We start from the raw sequence: 15,599 nt of genomic DNA, 5'->3' as shown, positions 1-15,599 counted from the left end.
AAACAAAATTTATCCAGAGGAGAAGAAAGGTTTTCAAGGTGGGGAGCTAGCACTTTCTCTTTACTTAAATATTAAGTATTAGTACTTAAGTGCTCATACTTAAATATTGAAAAAAGATATTCAGAAGGTTTGATTGAGTAAAATACATTAACATATTAAAATGTTAACAAAATGAGGCACGTTAAAACATTGCAGACCCTTCCAACCATGTCACCCCTCAGGGGTGACTGGAACTCCAGCTTGGTGGAGCTGGATGCACTTGCCTGTGCCAATGGTGTCTATAAAGAGATTTGCATTTACACACATAGTACTCCTAGGAACTCATCTGAAGTGTTTCTTGTACATATTGCTCACCGCAAAATCAATTCAGAGTTGGGTTAATCAAAATATGAAGTATCAGCAAAATATGATAATGTGAGCTCCCAGTGAATAATCACTTATTCTGTACTTCTGGAGAGCAAAAACAGCTCTGTCTAGAGTTCTTGGTCTTCCTCATATTCCCGGTATTCTGAATCTTTCTTACAACTGGGTTTTGGGGGTTTTGGGGGTTTTTCTTTGCCTTGAGCTACCTTTCTGTTCCAACTAAAAATGTCCTCAGAAGTAACAAATGTTTTTTTGTTCTTTTTTTTTCTCTCTCTCGCTTTTTTTTTTTTTTTTTTTTTTTCCATTCCATACAGTGTTAAAGGAGCTGATGCCGGCAACGTGATCAGACTATTTGTACCAGACATCGGGATGTTCATTGCGAGCCTGACAATATGGCTCCTCTGCCGCAACATGGTCCAGAAGGCAATAACTGAGGATGCAGTGCAGTGCAACGCGCAGTTTGAAAATGAGGAAATGGTATCAAATGCTCATTTCTGTCTGTACTGCTTATATAATAGTGAGCTTTGTCATTCTTGTTGGGAGTTGTATGCTGAGTTAGTCTAATGAACATGGAATATGCTAAATGTACTTACTTACTGGAAGCTAAACACTTGATTTTAAAGTGGAAAAGCTACTGTGGTTATTGCCTTGAGAAAACAAAGCAGAATATGAACAGTGGTAGATTTGCTCCTGAATTTTCAAATTGTTTTGAATTAACAGGTAGTCATGATGGCTGACCACCATGTGTTTCTTCACCAGGGCTTCTCGTTAAGTCTGAAAAGGATTTTTGCTATGTACATTGCTCAGCCTTTTAGTTAGTACATGTTTCCAAACTTGGTATTGAAGAATGGCAAAATCTAAGTGATTATCAGAAATGACTCTTAGCAGAAGAGAGGAGAGACTGAGCATTATGTTCAGGGAGGGAATTGTCTAAAAGAGTGGTTATGCAAACAGTCGATTAAGCTGGATGATAGTTCTTGGGAATGACACAGCTGGAATTGTTGATGTGTTTGCTGTGTAGATCATGAACACAGAAAATTCCACATATAGAGGGAAACAATTTTATAATATAAAAAGCCGCAATGGGAATATAGCCCAGGGTGCAGAGAGATTCCCAGTACCAGTCTTGATGTGTTTTTTATCAGACTGTCTAGCATGCCTTGTGTCTCATTTTCTGCTTTGTATTACATATGGGTGAAATGTTATTTTCTTTACCCTCAAAACTCCAGTTTTAAGGGAGAAAGTTGCAAGCTGCTTGCTGTGAATAGAAACTGCACTTTGAAGATGGGTAAAGCATTGAGGAGATCAGCTGTTCATTTTGGTGTTACTGTAGAGGGAGAAAAATCTCTATGTGATTCTCTGTTGTCTGGTTCATGTTGTTGCCAGAAGCTAGTTGAATTTCTAGCCCAAGAAAGATCAGTACTGGGACTGTGCTTTACAACCAACTGCTTGTAATTTCTTAGGTGCACTCCAGGCAGTTGAGGGCTGCCTGAAGATTATACCTTTTTACTACGTGTTGGAGGATACACTGACCTCAGTGTCATCTGAACACGCAAGGTTCTGTCATGTCTCTGGGTAGCCAATTTTACCTGTTTTAAATCTTCTTTATCACTGGAGCTGTGCGGAATGGATTTGGCAGCTATGGCTGTAGCTGTACTTAGAAGTGTTAAGAAAAGTGGCTAATTATTACATTTTGTGTTCAATCTGCCTTTACTGAAAGAGTTATATTTTACCAAAGTGGACTCTGAAAGACTTTTCTGAAGCCCTTGGTCTCCTGGATAGAAAATGTGTTTGCATATGCATAAAATAGGCGTAATGTAATAGCAGAGGCTCAGAAGAAAGACAAAAGAACATGCTGAGGTTCTTCTGAATCTATATGATAGTGTTTAAATATTAACTTTTTGGTTAGTTCAGAGCCTAGAGTCTGGGCAGAAGAAGGGAACTCAGTCTCATGGAAACAAGGGATGCTGTCTGCCAAGCAGGGCTCAATAGATCTGCTTGGAATGCAAGAAAAAAAAATATCCTGAGCTAACCAATGGTGATCACACAGAACAGAGGGCAGCTTTAAATTGGATGTGTCATGGATACATGGCTACCTCAAGGCATTCCACCGATACAATTAAAGGTGCCAGAATAATCCGCAAAGGAAGAGTAGGTGTGAGAAGAAAGAGAAAACTTTGACTGCAAAGAAACACTGATATTAGGCAAATGGAAATCTGCATAAATATATATCACTTCTTCACATCAAAACCCAGGAAATATTATTTATGTTCTGTGGGCTGTGTGTATTATAGATTATTTAGTGAACACTGCAGCTGTGTTTAGATATAGTGGCACCAAAAACTTCACCACAGTTATGTTGTTTTTTTTTTGAAGTGTAATACTTACTGTCATGTGAGGTGATCCCTAGTGTTTTGAGGAATTCTGATCTTCATGGCTGAAATTATGGATTTACATCGGAATAACCTGCTTGTTTTTAAAGATGGAGTAAAATGGAGAGTGGAAAATTCAATGCACGTTAAACACATATTTTCCAAACTTCAACTTTCTCTTTGTAGGTGTCTGCGTATAACATCCTGGAATCATTTCTGCTAGTTAGGAGGCTGCAGAAGCAGCTGAATCTGCTAGGAATTGGCAGGACTGTAAGGAGCCTAATGCATATGCAGAGCATGCGGCCGAGTGTCTGAATTTGGAAAAATATTGGCATGGTTTAAAATGAGTCCAAACCGTGTGGGTTTTATGAGATAAATTTCAATTCCTCTTTGATAAAGCCCACTGAAAAAGCAAAAACTAAGTGAACAGTTGACTTCAACATTATCTAATTGATGCTTGTTTTGCCATGGCTCTGTACTGGTACTGTAACTCCACAGAATTAAAAAATACAAAATGAGTTAAAGAAATAAGTGCCCTACAAACAAATGCTTCAGGAGAAGTGTTGAGCTTGGTACTGTGCCTCTAAGGGAAATAGTCCTAGATTTATTAGAACAGTTCCACAGCCAATTAGAGAGTTGAAGCTTATGCTGAGAGTTCCTGCCATCGCTTGTCAGATATCTATGGTATGCAGTTTTGTTAAAAATTCATCTGCTGATTTAAACTGATTCAACAGAGCCATAAATGACATTTAAGAAGGCAAAGTGCATGGTGTTGCATTTGGGTCAAGACAATTCCAGATACATGTACAAACTGGGAGAAAAACTGCTTGAGAGCAGCCATGTGGTGAAGGTCATTAGGGCTCCTGATGGGCATGACCTAGCAGGATGCTTTTGCAGCTTGAAAGACCAACTATATCTTAGGCTGCATCAAAGGAGAGGTAACCATCAGGGAGAGGGAGAGCATTGTCCCCATTTGCTTTGCCCTTGTGAGGACCCACTTGGAATATAGTGTCCAGGCCTAGGGTCCCCAGTACAGGAGGGATGCAGAGCAGTTGGAGTGAGTCCAGAAGTGAGCCAGAAAGATGATCAGAGGGCTGGAGCACCTCTCCAATGAAGAATAGCTGAGGGAACTGAGCTAGTTCAGCTTGGAGAAGAGAAAGCTTTGGGGCCTGCCAGTATTTGAAGGGTGCTTACTGACTTTTTCACAGTCTGATAGTGACAGGATGAGGGAGTGTGGTTTTAAACTAACAGAGGATAGATTAAGGTTAGATGTTAGGGAAATTTTTTTACCCAGGGGCTGGTGCTGGAACAGGTTGTCAAGTGAGATTGTGGAGGTGGGGCATTCAAGGCCAGGTTGGATGGGATCTTGGGCAGCCTTATCTGGTGTGTGGCAGCTCTTCGTGTAACAGGGGGCTTGGAACTAGATGATCTTTTAGGTTCCCTTTAACCTAAGCCATCCTGTGATAAGAGAGGTAGCTTTTTGGACTGATAGAAGTCTAGCCACGGGTAGCCCTGAACATCAAGAAGTGAGCACTCTGACTTCGAGGATAAACAGAGAATTTATCTTACAGCTTTACCTTTTTGCGTGAAATTATTTAATTTGAGGAATTCTCAGACATCGGTGCTTTTGGGGAGCGTGGATTACTTTGGAAATAAGCTAAATTTAAAAAAGGAAGAGTAGTGTATCTACTCCTGAATCCTAAATACAAGAAATCCTGTTAAATAATTATTTTAGTAGTTCTGAAAGTGACCTTTTCAAAGCTCTGTAAGAATCCATTGTATTTCAACTTTTATCTGGGCATGCTGAGAAAATGCCTGGAGTTGAGTAGCAGTTTGTGTACATAGCCACGGCAGTAGCATCCATAAATGGTCTGTAGGGCACAGTGGATCAGATTGCTCATGGATTAAATACAATTCAAAATGAGAAAAAGTATCAGAATCTGAATTAAGGACAGCAAGGATTCATTGAAAAATGGATGTCCTTCTTCATTACACTGTGTCCAACTTTAAGAGAAACAGATCTTCATCAGAAAAGTGTATTCTACAGAACAGAACTGGGGATACGAGGTTGGAAGGCAGTAAGAGACTCTCAATTATTTGTAAGTAACACTATCCCAGAAATAAGCAAAGAGTGTGGTTTTAATTAACAGTGAGTCATGAAGTAGGAAGGTCTGCCAGATACCAGGCTGCAGTCCAACTCATTACCACCCCGAAATGGTTGCACACTTGGAGCAAACGTGTCTGCAGGCCTTTTTTATTAGGGCTCAGAAAATTTAAAGCAGGTGAATTCAGCTGGAGAAAGGCCCAGATTGCAAATGCCGAAAAGCACAATGCCAGTCACAAGGTGTAAAAGGTGGAAGAAAATGAGAGAGAACAGTTAACTCCCAGCTGCAGTTGAAAGGATGACATTTTTGATTTGATGCAGATGGTGGTTTGAATGCCAAAATGCAGATGCAGTATATACAGTCTGATAGGTATTAGAAAGGAAGTAGCTTTTTCTCGTGACTGTTGCCTGATATTGTAATTGACAGGGTAAAAATATCCTTGTGTAACTTCATCTTTACAAGAGGTGTTGATGTTAAGTGAAATAAACAGTTGCAGTCTTCAGTGCAGCTTCCTCCAAGGCACTTGCTGCCTTGTTTGTTCGAGCTTGTTTCACATTGACGCTCTTCAGAAAAATGAAGCTTCTTACTGCATCCGTATCTCAGCTTCTGTGTCCCTTAGAAAACTGGGATGGTAATAATGCTCAGTCTCTTAACTTGCCTTTCTGATCATAAGGCTGAGGGGTTTGGGCTATCTGCTGTACACCTGCATCAGGCAAGTAGTTCATTTACAGCTTTCTTTTGATTTGAGTCTCCAAGTGCAAATGCAGTATATACAGGACGGTTTAGACAAGCTCTGAGTTATACACATTCCATGCTTTGTCTAAGGTCTTCTTAGTCTAGAAATTACCCATTTAGACCAGTACCCACATCCTGGAAGTAGCTGGTACCTTGTGTATCACCAAAATAAGTGAGTTAGCGATAACCTTTTCCCCATCTCATTGCTATTTATCTTGATCATGCCTAGTGAGAGACTGACTTTAATCCTAAAACATAAGGTTTCATATCCCTTCCAAAAATGTTGTTGTTAATTATAGCTACTCTGTATAGTCTTGTTAAACATATAATTATCCAGTTCCTTTTAATACCTCATTAATTTCTTGGCTTCGGTAGCGTCATGAAGCAAGGACTTCCACAACTTAATAACTGCTCTCTGATTTTATTTTAATTTAACACTCTTTAATTTTATGGAAGCTCTCTTGTATTACATGTTGTAAAACAGCACGAGATGCTATAAGGAAGATGAAGTTATTTATTATCTTACATATTTATCCTTCAAAAGGTAAGCAATCCCTGTTCTTTCTTTTATTCATTTCTTTGGTCATTGTCATTATTTTTCCTTGAAACAGTCAATGTTCTGCAATATCCTTTTGAGCTACAGCGATTATCAATGCCTCAGCATTTCATATAGATGACCTAAATGATGGTATGATTACAATGATTACAATCAAAGAATGTTGGGTAGGATTAATCTACTAGTGCATCATCTACTTGGACAACCTGCGTCATGAGTAGAGCTAATTCAGACTAAGGTACACTCTGGGAAAGATGAGTTTTCACATTCCCCGTAATTGCTCACACCCGCAGGTCTCCTTTAAACTATTTACAGTGGTGCTCATGACCCTGTCTAGATGACTTCCCTGTTTTCTGGGGATGAGCCGAGTTTTCCTGAGTTTATTGCTTTGTGTTTATGTTTATCTTCATCTAATGTTACTCTAACCGTATCAAACATTCACCTGGCTTGACCATCTGGCTCTGACTTCTGTAGACATTTTCCCATCTGCAATTTAGGTTTCTTCACTATCTGCTTTTCTTCAAAGGTGGTAAATAAGTATATCAAGATGCTACAGGTGATAAAGAGGGAAACGGAGAGAGATAATGAGTATCTTGGTTTCTTTTAGCTTCATGAAGAAACCTTTTTATGTATTCTCATACTGTACTTCATCCTGTTTTCTTTTTTTTTCTTTCTTTTTTTTCTTTTTTTCTTTTTTTTTTTTTTTCCCCCAGCAAGTTTATTTAGCATGATGTTTGCTCACTTTTTCTAATAAATTATAAATACTTCTTTGGTTTTGACCTCTGAACTGCTGGTCCAAACCCTTGTGTGCTTTGGATGTGGTGAGAGTAAGATGTAACACCTTATTTATGTGGTTTAAGTAGAGTATCCTTATCTTTTTGCCTGCGCTGTTTGTAGTCGTGAAGTTTGCCAGACCTTACTCTGCCTCCCTCAGTAACAATTCTAATGCATCTTGTCTTAACTGGGGTCAGAAGTTTACAAGTTACATTAGCTTCTTTGATGCACATGTATTTGGATAAGTCTTAACACAAATACGCAATTACACTACAACAGTGCCTCAGCTAGATAATGTTACATAGTGCAATGCATTATGTATTACCAAATGCAGTTAGCCTGTTTAGCATGAAACTTCAGCATGCACCTGCCTTGGTTTGGTTAGAAACAGTACAGATATGCAATGAAATTCTTCTTGTGACAGCTCAACACTGGTCTTATTGGTTTGCTCTTCTAAAAGTCTTCAGTTCCAGGTTTGGAGATGCAGTATTGTAAACCAGGAGAGCAAAATATTATAATATTATTTCCTTTATCAGCCTAAGATATGAATAACACAATCCAAGAAAGAATCTGAATTCGCTCTCCTGCTATTTCAGGCAGCTGTATTCCCTTCGGAAGACAGGAAACCACATCTTAAAACCGAGCCATTTTTCCTCATCATGGCTCCTGACAAGGCCCTGTTCTGAAATTTTGTGGATTTTTTGGTGTTTCTTTTGTTTGTTTGTTTTCCTGGTGTTTAGAAACCCTCTAATTTAGGTTGTACGTGTATTCCAGACTGCATTATATTATTTTGTTTTTGTGCACTTTTGATTCAGTATCATTTCTTCTCCAGCATTTATTTCCCTGATATTTTGAGAGCAAATATATATATATATATATCTTTGATGCTTGTTTTGCAAGATGAAAGAAATCAAGCAATTTGGGATCTTTCTATAGATTAGATATTCTATTCTCCTATTCATCCCAGTGGTCTGTGGCTCTGTAGGGCAGTGCTGGAGAAGTACCTAGGCTACTTCCATACAAGCTAAGGCAGTACTGCAATAGTCATGGCACTCTGGTAGGGTTATTTATCGTGCTTCTCAGCATGATGGATAGTGGTACAATGTGTGTACTTCTTCATCCAGGAATTACTCCATATGGGTGCTATGCAACTTCCCATATCTGCACTAGCTCATTTAGAGTCTGTACTGAATTGTGCCTTGTAGTCATAACCCAAGCCTCCCTATTTCCTTTTCACTAGAAACCATGTTTAGTCATCTCAAGCCAAACCACCAAACTCTGTCTGTGACTTCCTCTCTCTTTTGCATTTGGCTTATATGTCTGACAGCTTTTTGAAGTTGAAATGTGAAACTCTATTTCCATATTCACTAAGTGAGTCTTGTGCTGAAATCACTTGATGTTTGCTCAGGTGCAGTAGGTATATTGGAAGTGAAACAATTTTTGGCATTCTCAGTACAGTATCAATTGTATACAGGATTTAATGATTTTGACTTCCTGTTGTCCTGCTTCAGACCCGTGCTTTATTTTTTTCCTCTTTTTTCTTTTTTCATTTTTCTCTGAATCTCTAAAAGCCTTTGTGCCTAAACATTTCCAGTGTATACCCTGATCATTTTTGTGTGTGTAATGAATGACAGTTTCCTACAGGATATTTTACTCTGGAATTGCACACAGTTCATTTCTATCAAAATCTGCAGATGAATTGAAAGTTATTTTAGATGACACAACTATTCCAATATTATTTAAAACTATTTAGACATTTGACCCAAGCTTTAGAATGTTTTAGACCAGTCAGAGATAAAATTCTTTGTTAAGATTATAGGATTTTTGTTGATTTAGGACTTTTCTCCTTGGTATAATCAGTGTTTTAGAATGCTGTGCAAATTCCAAAAGGCCTCTTTGATCTTAAGCTTACACCTAGCAAAATTACTTACTTATTGCAATTGTTACACATTTGATTACCTCTGCTAATTTAGTAGGCTTTTCCTCTGAAGTTACTCAGTGCAGAACTGACTGTGGGTGTAGACTGCCGAGTCTAGAGAGTGGGTTTCTGCTGCAGCCTGAGCTTGTAATCTGCAGCCCTACCTCCTCTCTGATATGTAGAGAAAGGTTCTGTTGACTCATCTGAGTTATCATTTGAGCATATCTATCTCATACAATCTGATCTTAAAGATCTTAAAGAAGATGATCTCGCTGGACAGATCTGTTTCTGTACAGCTCAAGTTGAATGACACAGGAATTGTCAGTATGAAAGCAATTCTGTGGTTGAAAAAGCAGACAGTCACTGCTTCTCATATGCTGGACATTTCATAAGAACTGTGGAGTTCTCCACTTTCTCGAGAAATTGAAAATGCAATAAATGAATACCTTAGTGTGGTTTAGTATTGACTGAAGGTTAAACCTGCAATCATTTATATCCCATTAAGGGTTTGCAGTTCCTTTGATGGTAAAACAAATAGCACTTAAATTTCTCTTCCAGCTTTTGTACTCACAGATGGATCTGTCTGGAGAATATTGCATTACCCTGGTTAATTTTTCTACATGCATTTTCAGGGTATATTTAGAGATGCTGCTCCTAATAGTAGGGTTGTGATGAATTCCTCCTACTCCTGTAACTATCTGATTTCTAAAAATAAGGAGCTTTTTGGTAAAAAAGAAAAAGAAAAAAAGGCATTTTAAGTACTCCTGAAAGTAGGAATTCAGCCATGTTCTGATATGGTCCATCTCAACTGAATGCACCAGCTTTCTTTAGTTAAATGTTACAAAATTATAGGGTTATAGGGTAAGGCTACTATGGAGGGGGCTCAGGAAAAGTTCTGGCTCCAGACAATAGCTCCTTGTCAGGACAAACTCTGAAGCCCTAATGGCAATTAAGGGACAACACAAGTGTGCCTAAGGGCTTTTGCACCTCCAGAGGTTGTTCAGACTTTCCTTCACAGAGACACTGTGCAGAGTGCAACTAGGAGATAACCAAGTTGCCTGAGAACAAGGCAGTACCAGCACCAGGGATGCTGGGCTGCTTGGTTGTTTTTTTTTTTGCCATCTCAGATGGCACTGCTTGATGTGGTTTTAACCTGGCAGGAGCTCAGTACCACACAGCCATTCACTCACCACTAATCCACCTGGAAAACAGTGCCGTCTCACCATTGACTTGGATAATGAGGCTTATCACATCATTCTTCAATATATATTTTTTTTTTATAATTCCCACATAATCTACAGATAAATAGAGCTGACATAGCAGGATCCATTTAACCTCTATTAAAAGTTCTAGAAGCAACACATTATAAAAAGTTGGCAAAATTCGCCTGACTGTGTTTTCCTATGTTTTATTTTTCATGTACTCACTCCTCTATGTTTGTTAGTTTCCTGGTACTGGCTGGGAGGAAATGTCCAAACGCTGCAAAAGAAGCTATTTGTACAGCATTTATCAGCCAACAGGAAGGAGGAAGCACCTGAACTTTCGTGAGAACTTACACTTGTGAGCTTAGCAGCGCATACTTTAGAGGTGCTGATAATGCAGTACATTCACAGGCATCCATTGGGAGATACTGATGTATCCTTAGTTGTAACAGGGCTGGTTAGTTAAGTTTTGTTGCTCTTTTGTTGTTTGGATTCTTGATGTGTTGTGTTCATTTCCTTTGTAGAATTGAAAAGTCAATAAGCAAATTTGTGTTCACAGACACAATAGCAGTAAGCATAGGTGCAAAGCAAGGAAAATTCTGAATCAAGAATGGACTTTCGGTTGGAGTTAGAGCTTCCTGTTAGTAAATATATCTCTGGGACTAGAGGATATCTTTATGCAGCAGTGTTTATACTGTACCAGATGAAACATGTAAAATTTAGATGTTAATAAACCAACCCCCAAAGTAGCTAATGGACATTCTGGCCCTGGCCTCAATAGTAGCTGCTGTAGCTGCCATAGAGGCAATACTGTTTCCTTGCCTGTATTCTCTCTCAAATTTGAAGTTTAAAAAAAAAAAAAAAAAAAAATGTTTTACAATAAATACTCCTGGGACTTCCACACGATTGCTGAAAAACTTAAACTACATTTAGTCTGTTTATAAAAAGTCCTAGGGCCCTGCTCCACAGAGCAAAGGTCATGGAAACACATGTTTATGACTTCACAAATGCTCTATACGCCTTGAATGGAGAAGTTTATTTGATTTAATCAGCATCCACAGGGATCCTGTAATTGCATAATAAGTAATTTATTATGGAAGTAAAAGTATTTTTCTAACTGTTGCCTATGTAGCATGGGTTTGTAGCTTTGGACTAATCCACATAGTAAAAAGAGCTTTGCAAAGCCATCTGACTGGAGGAATGGTGTTCTGTGATGAGCGTGTACTTGCATGGCTGTTTAATCATCAGAAAGTGTTAAAACAACATGCACATTATCACCATGCTGAATGTAAGAACTGTTCACCGTTTGCGTGCCTTTGGCAGTTTGAAGAGTTCAGCATGAAAAACTGGAAAGCCGTCCCAGTTTACCCAATTGGTTCAAGGTGGATATGAGAGTGGGAAAACTCAAGTTTGTCTTCTTGATATACACTGGAACATTGCCTTTCAGCTACTTCAGGAAAGGAACATGGCCTTTCAGCTACTTCACTTCACCTTGGATACCAAAGTACAAACAGATATGTTTGTATACAAAATATCAAACCTATAGTTGCTTAGCTCTCAGAGTCTTTTCACTTGAATAATCATTGACTGTGGCATTAATGACACCACTGTGAGACAGAATAAGGCAGAAAACTAAAGTATCATTCATAAAAGCTTACAGATAGGGAAATTTTTGTAGATCCTGAAGTACATATTTTGCTACCTAAATAGAAGTGGAAAGATAAAGTAACTTCTTGGGTAGATCATCCACTTTCAGGCTTCTTGCGACGTTTAATCTCTGTACAGCTCAGTCAGTTCATAGAAGCTTTTGGTCATCTCATTCTCAGAGCTGTTCTGGTTGAGTGAAATATTCTCCTTCCTAATGCTTCTCCCTGGGCATGCTATGTGATATGTGTGTCAGTAACAGATTATCAGTGTAGAACTGTGAAGACAACAAAAGTAGGGCTCTTTTAACTTGTTTTACCTCTTGTCCTCCTTTTATAATTTGTTCCTTGAAAGTATTATGTGTTTCCCTCAAATGTATACTTAAAAGTACTTTAACTGTGTTACTTTTCCCTCAAGAACTTTTTCTATTTTCTTACAGGTAAAGTATTTTAATTTTCTTTTGTCATTCTTCGGACTTTTATGTCTTATTCTTATATGTGTGTGGTTAAGTGCCAACTCACTTAAGCTATAGTAAATGTATGACTTACAATATAGGTTCATGATAATCTTACAGGTGTTTGTCCTCATAGTCTTCTTTGGAATATCTACGCTAGATGAGGAGCAAGTTCATCTGGTAATTATAGCCCAAGCAGAAGTTATCATTACTTTTGCTCTTTGTATGGATTTCACACTAAAGCAGTTTTGCAAGAAGTAAGAGCATAATGTATCATTCAAACTACTGTCAGCACTATTTCTGAATTCTTAGCTCTTCTTGTGATAGGAGTTTATATATAAGCTGAAACAATGAACGGATATAAAACTTAGTTGTGCTGAATGGCCCAAAACGTGTCAACTGCCTATTTGGACTGCCATCTCCTCTCCATTGTTCTGCATCAGGATCTAATAATTTGCATTTGGAGAGCTCTGGGAGTGAATGGTGACAATAACAAAGGGATGAATATGTTACCTTACTCCATTTATAATGAATACAGTTAGTGAAGTAACAGGATATGTCCAAGAGAAAGGTACATTTCCTCTGTCAGCCCTATTGTACTTAATACATATTTTATCATCTGTAAAGCAGATACTCTTGGGAATGAGCAATCTTTTTCTGGGCAAACACAACATTGTTAATGCTTCAAAGCAGGAGAAAGTTGGCACCGAGCTTAGAGGTGGAACAAGGGCCCATGAGAATATTTTTCCCATTGAGAATCTGTCTAACAAAATGGTACTGGAGAATTTTGATGAGTTAAGCAGGCCGTTCCTGCTGCAATCATATCTGTCAATATGGATTATTTATTTATTTATTTATTTGCTGCCAGAAGTCACTAAAAAATAAAAAAAATTGACATTCTAATGAAAAACACCAATCGTCTCCCATTTTTACACAGAGATACTGCTTGGTCAGAACATTAGCTAATGTAAATCCAGAATAGTGCCAAAAAAGCTATGCTGTTACAGAGTGAGAATCTGGCTCTAAACTACTACATTCTAATATGTATATGTATGCCCCTTCGTGTCTGTGAATGACTAACTTTTCCATAAATGGTTTCTCTGGGTGGGCCTCCTGCTTATTCTGGTGATTCTCATAGTGGGTTGATGATTTGTTCCGCATCACTCAAGAGCTCTGTATGTCTTCTGGTCTCCAAGATACGATGGAGGCTTGATGGTGAAGGCCACTGCCAAACCCTAACAAACTATTCAAGTATGAAGGACCTTCTCCCATTTCTTTCCTTGCCTTTTTGCATTGTGCAGTGCTAAGCCCCTGCTCTCATTTTCTAAATTTTTGAAGATTACTTAAGCTTTCGCTACTTCTCTCTCATTGACTTTCTCTCCTTTTCCATAGACTGCCTACCTCCTCATTTCTGATTCTTTCTCTGAGCCTCTGCTGGGTATAGTTTTTCTCTCTCAGCCTGCCCTTCCTCATGAACTATCTGCCCATTTATCTCAGCCCTTGTTGCTCTCTCTCAGATCACTGAGGAAAGGCTGAAAAGTAGAGTTAGCTGAGGAGCTTCAACCAGGATGGTATTTTTTGGTTATTGTATGGAGCTTATACTCAAAGCCCTTAAACCAAAGAGGAATTTGAGATTATATATCACAAGGTGGAAAGGATGCTCTGCCAACCAAATAAAATTTCATATAGAATTTGTGGCTTATTGTATATATGTTAGAAGAACTGAAGTATTTCTCAGCAACAACTCCTAGCGTCCTTTTCTCTTGAGAGCCATCAGTGCACAACTCTAGCTTTAGTGCAACTTTCATGACTCTCTGGTTCCTTGGAGATCTTCCTAGTTGAAGATTATAAGAAGGCCTCATTGTTAATATTATATCTGTGTTTTAAAATTTCAAAATCTCTCACTCTTTGGCATTTTCTCTTTTTTAATCCTCCTCCTTTAGGCTGTAAGAGAAAAGTTAGAGCCAGATGATGCTTTGATGTATGAAGAAGACCTGGATGATGAAGACTGTGGTGAAGCAGAATTTGAGGAAACAATGAAATTAAAACTCCTGCGTAGAATTGCCTCCCTAGCATCCAAACTGAGAGAGTTTATTGGCAACATGATAATCACCACTGGAAAAGTTGTTGTTACAATTTTACTTGGTTCAGCAGGTTGGTGCTTTTGAAAAATTTCCTCCAGAGCCCATTGCATTATGCATTTAAGAAATGAGTTTTCAGCACTTCAGCACCTGCGGGAATAACAATGGAAATTTTGAAGGGAAAAGAAACTGCTGCTGATTTTATTTAAATTAACTTTTTGGCAAGCAATGGAATATACTGAATTGCTTAATTTTTTTAGTACTACCGTGCTGTCCTATCATTCTGTATATGACTTTTGCAGCTTTTATTCAAGCCAAATGGTGAACAGTTGCATAATACAAGTGACTGACATGAATTTATAGATTTGGTCCTGTCTATTCAGAGTATAAAAATGAACTGAGTTCACACTGATAGAAAAGATTAAAAGGACGACCATACAGTGTATAACAAAAGAGATAAACAGTCTTCACAATGCCTTTTGATGTGCCTTTAATGTTGGCTGGTAAAAGTAGGATTTTTTAAAATATGTCTAACATTTTATGTGACATTTGATTTAGTAATACACAATCAGCTACTGAGGGAATGGAAATACACAAAATTATGGAAGATTGTAATATATGAATTTAAAACTGGCTCCTGCAGTTCTAAATTAGTATTTATCAGGTATTTGAGAGGAGTCCTCACGTATGAAATATATGCCTAACATAGATGTGTACAAGAATATAAAGAGTAGAAAGTTTGGTATTGGTATTGGATGACATGGACAGGTGGGGTGTGACTCTTGATAAGGTAGGCTTTTTCAGTAAGGTGATCTCATCTAGCAGTCATAAATGTAAACAAAAACAAAGTAATAAATCTGAAAAGGAAAAAAATAGGTGGTATGGATCGCCATGGAGACTGACATCTGGGAAGAGAGGTGCTGTGAAACGAAAGTGATCGATAGATACAGATAGATACAGAGGATGAAACTGAGGAATATCTGTGGTAGGAGGCATTTTCTTCAGCGGCACTGGACAGTTTGTCTGTGTAATTCCAAAACACAGTGAGAACTGGGAGGTGTTCAGAGGAGAGTTACAAATAAAAAGGGCCTGAGGTCCTGGAAGCCTGTATTACAGAGATATTCCAGAGAGAGACCTCAAGTTTAATCAGTTAAATATTTCCTTAGTCACTGTGCCAGGGGGGAAAGAATATGAACGATGATTTGATTGCAGACTGAAAGTACTGACAAAGTTACAAAGGGCCGACATTTTTGTAGCAGACATCTCATCCAGCAGAACTTATGATGCGATCCAATAGCTAAGTGGTAAACTTGGGCAATTTGAGACCAGAAATAAATTTTGTATTTTTCACTGCCCAAGTAATTAGCCATATAAACAACTTATTCATGGTCATAG

At 38.3% G+C, this 15,599-nt stretch overlaps 1 protein-coding gene across 1 annotated transcript in view; it reads left to right on the top strand.

Annotated features, from left to right (window-relative positions):
• PIEZO2 (piezo type mechanosensitive ion channel component 2) overlaps nucleotides 1–15,599 on the top strand; it is a 283,067-nt gene that overhangs the window by 152,274 nt on the left and 115,194 nt on the right. Inside the window, exons 5-6 of the mRNA XM_072330043.1 lie at nucleotides 678–840; nucleotides 14,067–14,277. Coding sequence (XP_072186144.1) covers nucleotides 678–840; nucleotides 14,067–14,277 — 374 coding nt within the window. The remainder of the gene's footprint in view (nucleotides 1–677; nucleotides 841–14,066; nucleotides 14,278–15,599) is intronic.

The sequence above is a fragment of the Excalfactoria chinensis genome, chromosome 2 (assembly GCF_039878825.1).
Source record: "Excalfactoria chinensis isolate bCotChi1 chromosome 2, bCotChi1.hap2, whole genome shotgun sequence".
NCBI classification, from domain to species: domain Eukaryota; kingdom Metazoa; phylum Chordata; class Aves; order Galliformes; family Phasianidae; genus Excalfactoria; species Excalfactoria chinensis.
This window is presented reverse-complemented; position numbering and strand designations above follow the sequence as displayed.